The sequence below is a fragment of the Terrapene carolina genome, unplaced genomic scaffold (assembly GCF_002925995.2).
Source record: "Terrapene carolina triunguis isolate 2854851 unplaced genomic scaffold, T_m_triunguis-2.0 Scaffold66, whole genome shotgun sequence".
NCBI lineage: Eukaryota > Metazoa > Chordata > Testudines > Emydidae > Terrapene > Terrapene triunguis.
This window is the reverse complement of record NW_020664417.1, coordinates 723,043-732,607: the sequence shown is the minus strand read 5'-3', so window position 1 is coordinate 732,607 and position 9,565 is coordinate 723,043. Positions and strand designations below refer to the sequence as shown.

The window sequence follows — 9,565 nt, the reverse complement described above, 5'->3', positions numbered from 1 at the left end:
AGGTATTCACACATCTCATGGAAAACCTAAGCAACTCAAACTCAAAGACTTCCCTTTTAGAATGACTGGACTTCATAACAAAATGAAATTGTCTATCATTCGTTACAAATTCAGAGGTCTGTAATTACTCATATTTTCACTTAGGCCCAAGTATTCCCACTGAAATCAGTGACCAGGATTTTGCATTAGGAAATTAGTTGATCTTCAGTTTATACAATTGCATTGGGACTGACTTTTCACCTGTACTATTATTGAATACATTAGACCAAATTTGGCCCTGATTTATGTGCCTTGCAACCCCCAGGAAATCAGTGGAGGATTTGAGGGACGAAACCCTAATGTAGTCAGCGGGACTATAAACAGGCAGATGCAATTGCAGGATTGGGGCAGGAATGCCCAATCTTTCGAGGTACTGAACACTTCCAAGACGGTTCTGAGTGTGTGCATTACCTGCTGTATACAGTGGGTACACTTGAAAAGTTCATGCTTGTTCTGGAGGTATTACCAGTTTCAGACGTATTCTCCTTGTTAGGCAAAGAGAATATCACCACAATCTATAGTATTTTGAAAACTGTCAAAAAAATTAGGTCACTGTATATATAGAATGGTGGGTACTCAGCATAACTACCAAATCTAGGTACATATACTTACTTACCCATTTTAATGTTCTCTTCATTTTAGATGTGCAGATTTGACTAATAATAATTAATACCTTTCACTTGTTTAAATCTATAAACTCAAATGAGAAAAATAAATAGACAATAGTTCATGGAATTCCAAATCCTTATAACTTGTATGTCAAAAAGTGTCATAAACAGAGGAATAGAAAAATAGGAACAATATGGTGCATTTTTAATTTTGTAAAATAAATTTTGTGTGTGTATGTGAGTGTGTGTGTGTGTGGGGGGGGGGGAATTGGCAGTACAATTATTTTCTATTTCCTAAAGTTAATATATTTTAATATCAATCTTCCAAAAGCTACTTCTATGGGAGATCTTACTGGAAAGAAAATCACTTACAGGTTTATTTTTTAATTGATCAAACAGCCACATTTTAGGCAAGAAATTTAGCCCATGACTGTTTTGTTTATGTATAACCAAATATCGCTGGGATTTTCTAAGGCACCTAAAAGAACTGGTTGATCAAATCCCATTTCAGTAGGATTTGGATAACTAATTCTCTTAGGCTTCCTTGAAAATCCCAGCCCACGTGAATACCATGTACTGCTGTCACAGTGCCTACGATGACTGTTCCTAATTCTACCAATGGAGAATTTGTATTGGGTGTCCCACCTTGGCCACAGAGTGCAAGGTACCTTTTCCTCTATACAAGTATTTAGAAAGTGCTCAAATGTCGGAGGAGCTAGCCCCCCTCCTCTGTGAAAGCCAGTGTGAAACTGCCATTTTAATTAAGGACAGGCACAACATGCACTTCTTAGGGCACATTATATACTTCGTTGATATTTTAAGTTCAGCATACATATACCCTGTATTTAAAATTGAGAATACTGCTGATGCCAGGAATACCTCTAAAACTAAAGTGAACTTTCAAGTGCACCTTCTGTATATGGCAGGTACTGAGCCCCCTCAACTCAGCTGTGACATATATGGCGGTTGAGGCCACTTAGAACCTAATGACCAAAGTCTGCCCTTTAAAACATATGTGTGATCGCTACAGAAGTTAACGAGAGTGGCTTGCACATAAGCAAAGTACATGTCAGAAATAAACAGGGGGAGCACATCACAGCAATTTCATGGCTGAACTCACGCTTGGAGGATCTGCACTTTTTTCTGACATCCTCAGAACCTCTCAAGTATGTTATAGCTTCATATTCTCTCAAGGAGTGGGAAGGGGGAGTAAGGAGCAAACTTTACAGATGGCAGTATGTCAGTTCCTGTTCTTTATTAGCACAGGTGGTATTTCTTTAATTTATTTTTTGCCTGTAGGATCTCCTCCCCACATATTCTGCCAATTTATGGCAGGAGGCAATCAAACACTTTGGAAAGAGATTTTATTCCTCAATTTCTTTTGCCTATGCAAATATCACCACTAGTTAGGATGGCAGCCAAAAGAAACTCAAATACAGTTCCCAACCAAGGATTGAATAATTAGCTGTTTATTTGTCTTTCAAACTCTCTGCTTCCTTTTTGAGATTTCCCTCCTCCCCTTCCTTCTAAAAACTTCCAACTTCTGCATCCCTATATATCCTTCATTATATATAGACATTTGTCTCTTTTCTCAACTTCCCTCTAGATAATGCCATGCTATACTGCCTAATGAGTTTGGTCATGATTGTCCACAACTTTAGAACTCATGTAATTAATTACACCTATGCAAAGTGAATGTAAAGGGCTCCAAATAAGAAATCTCCTCAATTACATGGATTGTAGTGGTTTAAACCCACTTTGTACTCACTTTGTATAGCTGAAAATGCTACACAATATGCAAGGCCAAGAAGGGCCAGACCCCTTTTATTACCCTGTGCCAGCAAGAGCTGAGAAGAGAACTGATTAGACTCATGCCAGTTTCACACTGTTACTGTTGCCAGAGCTGCTTTGTGGAAGAATAGTACAACTGGTGCGATCAACCACTAAGAGTTTGTCTGACAGGAAAGCTTGTAATGGGGGAAGAGGAGTGTATGAGGAAATGCAGGATACCTTCAACCTCAGACCAAATGTAGACTCCACATTGAAACACTTTTTAGCTAGTCAGAGAGCTCTCTCTCCATTTTAATAAACACCTCTGTAAAACCAATGTGATATTTTCCCCTATATCTTTTAAAATTTTATAATTTAACATAGTCAGTCCTGAGTGCAAAAGACTAGTTCAAAGGAACACATTAGCAGTGGTTTGGTATAAAAGTCAGTATTAACTGAATGTCTACACTACAATACTGAAATGAAATGTGTTGATATATGAAAACTTTGTTATTTAGAAATCCAATATCTGATTTAATATATTATCATTCTTTTTTGTTTGTTCTCCCCTATAGATGGCCAAATAAAACCGAGTTATTTACTAATAAAATTTGCTTCACTAAAAAAGCTCTTGAAAACTGTATATTATTGGAGAGTTCAGTATAAATGTTGGAAATCCTTAGACTACTGCATTTTTAATCTGGCTGGGGATTCAGTTGAAATCAACGCTATAATCTTTGTCAGTAATGGGATTTTTACTATGAGGAAACAGAATAATGCTCACAAAACATCTTTATGTTTGGAGTTTCACATACATACCATGCCCTTGAGTGTACATACTGACCAGTGCAGTATATATGTATTTTAATATACATATATATATATAATATACATATATATATATATATAGTTATACATACACACATTGTATGAGTTAATACATATACACAAAACCAGACAAATATGAATCATTTGAATAAAAATGTACTTCCAACAACAGTATTTCTCTATTAAATCCATGTTTATTGCATAAGTTTTATCACAGTGGAGATTAAATTATGCTTAATCATCCGGTCAGTGCTTTTGTACCTTCACTATACCAAAAACAGTAAAAGCAACTCAGTCATACACTCAAAATCCTGTTACCATCCCACCACTCATCGCCTCAATGTGTTCCTTTAGTTGCCATGTACTGATAAGATTGTAAAAAGATATATCTCATCGGCTTATTTATAACAACATTTTCTTCAAGTATTCGGAAAGCAGTACAAATGTCTGTACCATATATTAGAAACATATTTGTAATGTTATTTATTGCTATAGAAGGGAGGCTCCTGATGGAATGATAATGAAATATAATGTCACTGTGTATGAAGATGATCTCAGCATTCTGTCATTTTCACAACTCTTCCCATGTTAGTGAACAACACAAGATAAATGGGCTTCTTTTCTTCCTCTGTCATTCGTGGGATTTCAAACTATAAATAAACAATGTATACACTCACAACATGTGTAGTGCAAATTCCAAGTAAACAGAATGACATGGAAATAAGACATAGTTGCCAACTTTGGTTCAGCAAGACAGCTCTGATTTCATGACTAGTGCCCTGCATCCCCACTCTCCATTCAAAGCCAGAAAAGTTGCATGTCAGCTACAATGATTGACAGAGATTGTTGAGGGATGGGGCCATAGTGGAGAGCAGAAGAGACAATCTCTATACACTGTGTTTGGTTTGCGAGGTTTAATGTCACGCATGACATAAAACCTCTAAACATGCATTGGTTACCAACCCAGAGAACCCATCCCATGTTCAGAGACTTTAGTGTTGGCAACTATGTCAGGGACTGTGTGGTCCAGACCAACATAAGTTAATATTTTTTCCAGATAGAACTGTTGAAAGAGAACATCTACAACACTGTGATTTAGAAAAAAACTTAATACTATAATAATAATTATTAGGAAAGACATTCAACTTTTCTTAAACAAACCCCAAATAATGGTTTGCTTCTGCATTGCTCAAGGGCCATGGCAAACCTTCTGCACTGAGCTTAGGGCCAAAAAAAATTTTCTGAGTTTCATTTATTTTTCTTAATTATGCATTCTAACCACACAGCCATTTTATTCATTTAATTAAAACTCCTACATTTCTTCCAGTGGAATAAATTATTTATGTAGGGAAAGGCAAATAAAGCCCCATAAAATAAAATAAAAATAAAACATACATAAATATAAAATTTACAACTTATCCTAGATTAATCAAAATCCCTTTCTCTAAAGCAATGGCAAAGAACAGAAGAGTTATATAGCCTATTGGGGGGGAAAGCAGTACATATTTTTACCATTTTTCTTCAATGTTCAGTTTTGAGAAAGTTCTTTTTTATGGCTGCATTCTCAATCTGCAACTTAATTGCTGCGTGTCAAACACTGGGAAAGATGACTTTATTGAAACATCATTCTTAGGCAACATGTCAAACCTTTAACAAATATAACACAGAGCTAGCTCTAAAATTCTCTCAGCTAAAAGAGGGATATATATATATTTAAAATAAAAATAAGAAAATCTTTGCAAGTAAAAGGAAACCTTTCCTTATCTGGGACACACACATTCAGGTTTAAAAACTGGGAAATCATAAATATGGTCATTGAATTACTTCAGAGAATTAAGGCTTCTAAAAACGTCAGTGCCAAAATAACCTCTCTGCATCAGTATTAAGAATAAAATACATTTTGCATTTTAGGTTGTATTTTTTGTTTTGTTTTTTAAAGATGTTTCTTAGTTCTGTAGAATCTCATCATATAAGATTACATACTGTAGGGGAGAGTTAGAACTGTTTACTGATGTTTTACTTTAAGTAGTTGTTAGACTAAGTTACAACGATAAAATTCAATTATTGATCTGATTCATTACTGTACATGGGGTAGTTGGCTCATTTCACCTTTTTTTCATGTTTAATGTGACCATTTCTTCTGTATTTGCCATTTGGTATCCCGTTGTGGTAATGTCCATTAATGGTGCTATGTTCATCACTTGACCAAAGATGTTTGCTTTGTTTGTGGATAAACTTTGCTATCCTGGCCAAAATGTAGTAAAATAAGGCAGTACCAAGTAGTACAACAAAGGCAACATCCAGTAAGAAATACTGATAAAAAGAGATGGTGTAAACAGCAGCACGTAGATGTTGTGCTCCATTGTGTCGGAGGATGTAATTAATCCAGTACACTGTCCGATTAACAGGATGCCCGGGTTGGTCCTTGTGAATTTCAGACAGCTTTTGGGCCCGTTGCCTGTAGCTGCGGGAAAGAAACAAACAATGTGACAAATTAAAAATATTATCTTGCTCTCAAATGACAAGTGTCCATGTGAACAGAGAGATGTACTTGAATTTCTCCATATTGAGTGGGGTATTTTGGTAGGAAAATGACAAAGAACAGCAGGTTTTTGAGATGCACTATAGGACAGGTGAGTCCTCTTCAATTCAATAGTAAAAGTATTCAGAGAAAAATAAATACTGACAATAGTTGTACCTACATTTATATCTGTACATATGTTAATATGAGGTAAAATTCACCCCATGCAGAGAGCCAGCAGAAGGGTTTAAATGGGACTTTAGTGATGCATTGCCCTTCTGTTGGCCTTCTACATGGGGTGAATTTTATTCACACTGAAAAATAAACAAAACAAATTAGAGGAATTCCCCCCCACACCACTAAAATAGACACATACTCTGTCCAATATATTGTTCATTTATACTCCTGTCCAACGAAATATGGAAAATAATGTTGCCAGTTATTAGAGAGATGTAGAATAAAGTGATATGCCCTGTCTCTAATGTAGTCTGAACAGATTTTTATATTGTTTGACACTAGATCTTTCATGTTTGGGATGCATTTTTTTAAATTTATTTTTTAGTATCAGAATGCCCTGATCATGGGGATTCCCTTTTCCCTTTATTTCAGGACAAACAGATTACTAATGGGGACCTCCCCTCCTCAAATCAGATAACTGTACAGTGGAAGGCTGATGTAACTGGGATTCATGAGATTTCCTTTGAAACTTCCTACGTAGGTATTTTTTCCTTCATTAATACCCTTCTCCTACTGACTATTTTATTTACTCATAGCATTGTCCTGCCCTAAGACAATAAAAGTGTCACCCACAGACACTGTCCCTATCAACTCGGTAAGTTGTGTCCAAAGCTCCTACAGTGTAATGCACTAGACAACTAGCTAGAACATTGACCTATTTAATTTAGGAATAGTCTATGTGCTACAAATGATAACATGCATTTGGAATAAGGATCTAATATATGAATATTCCTCCTCTTAAGTACCATGGGACAACAGGTAGCATTTAGCAGTACTATAATCACTGGGTTTAGCAGTTGATTTTCTTACATAAGTTATAATGTGAACACAGGCACACTCCTTGAGAATGTGAGCTGTCATCAACGGCAATAGTCTTGATGACAGCATGAGTTTGTCACTATAACAAGACTAAGTGAAATCTCTCACACAATCATATGCTATAAAACCAACATGCTTTTGTTCACCACAGGTTGCTAACAGCTTATAGTAATTTATTATCTGTTAATGTGACTTCTCCAGGTTCTTTTCTGCAAGCCCAGAGTGGGTGTAACTTCTTCTACCCTGCAGATGGAGACAGAAGAGAAGCCATATGCTTGGTGGAACCCCCAGATATAAAGGTCTCTAAAATCTGAAAAAGAATACCTCTGCCTTCCTGTTTGTTTGTTTGGGAAGCCATCAGGGCCCTTTCACAGATTCTGCATTTTTGACAAATCATCGTAGATGTGAACTGGTGATATTCCCATTCCCCTGGCTGACAGTGACTCTGAATCAGTTAGTGTTTTCTTAGAATGCAAGACTCACTCAATATAAAAGGTCAATAGGAACAGTTAATTTCTTCTGTGCACAAGAGACAGAGTAGTCTTTGGCTGCCCTATCAATGTTCTTCATGCCACTCTGTTTACATGTGCCTCTGTGGTGCTATTATGTCTTTGGATCCTTAATATCTTGCCCTTCATCCTGTCACTGAATAGTAATAACATGCCAGACCATCCAGCAGGAGCGGCGCCAGGGTTTTTGGCGCCCTAGGTGGGGGTCCTTCCGCGCTCCTGGTCGTCGTCGGCAATTCTGCGATTGGGGGGGGTCCTTCCGCGCTCCCGGTCTTCGGGGCACTTCGGCGGCGGGTCCCGGAGCGAGTGAAGGACCCGCTGCAGAATTGCCGCCGAAGACCCGGAGCGTGGAAGGACCCCCCGCTGCCGAGGGCGGCAAAATGCCGCCCCCCCAAATCCTGGCGCCCTAGGCGACCGCCTAAGTCGCCTAAATGGAAGCGCCAGCCCTGCCATCCAGTCTCCAGCCTGTCAAAAGAGAAAGCGCTCTCTGCTACAAGACTAGTGGACACTTCATCCAAAGTGTCTGTCATGATAACTGTGTAAATTAAGGGGACATCCAAGAGCAAATTCAGCCAGAAAGACTTGTCCTCTAGCCACCAAGTGAGAGAGGACTTCAGATATAAGAGTAATGGTAAGCAAATAGAATCAGACTGGAGTGACTAATACATGTGCCAAACTGAAGTGTCTGCAGATGAAAACATGACAATTGTAGTTCCAGACATGCCAACATAGAAGCCAGCTTATGAACCCAGGCTATTATTGAGTCCAGCTGAATTATGAGAGAAACTCAAGACCTCAGATTCATAATTCTTTGTAGAGATGATAATATTTTACTGATCAGCTTGAATGACACACCTCTGCCCCAAGATAAATCTGCTTCTGGGATGAGAAAAGAGAACCTTGTGTTTATTCTAAACCAAGCTGTGGGCAGACAAGGCAAGGTTACTCTTTTGTATCCATTATACCATAGGACCCAGACAACAATTTTGGATCAGCTACAATTCAAATATTCCAGCTGATGGAGCCAAATATATGCATAAAATATGTTTAAACCTCTCTGTCAAAACAGCAAAAAATGACCGTTCTACATGTTACTACTGATTCATAGTGATTCCATCAAGACAGATATACAGATGCTTTGCTTTACAGAGAAGGATAAAGTGTGTGGGGAAAGGGCCAGTTGTTGTCCTTGAAAAATATAGGATTAATGGTCAGGGATCTTCATCTGGTGACTGTATGTGCTAACAAGAAAAGTAAATGAGGATAATGATTTTTAATATGGCAGATAGAATACTAATTATTGGAAAGATTTGTCTGCATTATGTACAGGACCACATTTTAAAGGAATGACTTTTTGTGTATCCATAATGCCTGCACTTCTTTGTGCATATTGGACAACCAGGCAGGAACTCAGCTGTGTGCAGAAATCTCCATTTGCGTAAATATCTGTGCATACAAATCGTCATATGCATAAAGATTTAACCTAATGACAATTAAAAAAACAACGTTTCCTTACCTGGGATCATTAATGACTTTCACCAGTGCTTCATATAGTTCATCCTCAGTAATTGTCTTCCAGTTTAATAATATTCCCATGCCTTTGGCCTGCACTCGGGTCATAGTATCATAGTGATCTCCAAAGAGGGGAATTCCCACCACAGGCACTCCATGGTACATGGTTTCAAAAATACTGTTCAAACCACCATGGCTAAGGAAGGCTTTAATGTTAGCATGACCTACAGAGAGGAAAAGTGAAGTAAAGGAAAGAAAATGCTTTACAAATATGTATATTATGTATCATAAAATTACTGAAATTAGAAATAGAAAAGAACAATTATCACATCCAGCAACTCTTCCCAATCAAGTATTATTTGGATAGTGTGCTGTTTTAAACCCTTTCTCAATTCATTGGTGAATAGATTAAACAAAACCAGCTTCCTACTGGATGCCTCTCTCTGCCAAATTAATATATTGCCATTTATCATTATCCTTAGTTTCCAAGCCTCTGTTTTTGTCCAAACCAATTTGAACGATTTTTTCAAATAAGATTTTGTGAGGCACAGTATAAAATGGTTTAATAAATCTGAGTATATCACAGCTCCTTTCAAATTTCTACGACTTCAGTTCAGGAAGTGCTCACAATTGCTTGAAGTTACATATGTGCTCAAGTACCTCCTTGAATTTAGGTCACAGAAATTTTGCAATCGATGTTTTCTCATTCCTTGTAGTCCAAC

General features: G+C 37.4%; 1 protein-coding gene across 1 annotated transcript in view; it reads right to left on the bottom strand.

The window, feature by feature from the left end:
- Nucleotides 1-4,996: 4,996 nt before the first annotated feature.
- UGT8 (UDP glycosyltransferase 8) overlaps nucleotides 4,997-9,565 on the bottom strand; it is a 51,177-nt gene continuing 46,608 nt past the window's right edge. The window contains exons 5-6 of the mRNA XM_024192644.1: nucleotides 8,848-9,067; nucleotides 4,997-5,709 (exon numbers count right to left, since the gene is read on the bottom strand). Coding sequence (XP_024048412.1) covers nucleotides 5,346-5,709; nucleotides 8,848-9,067 — 584 coding nt within the window. The 3' untranslated portion in view covers nucleotides 4,997-5,345. The remainder of the gene's footprint in view (nucleotides 5,710-8,847; nucleotides 9,068-9,565) is intronic.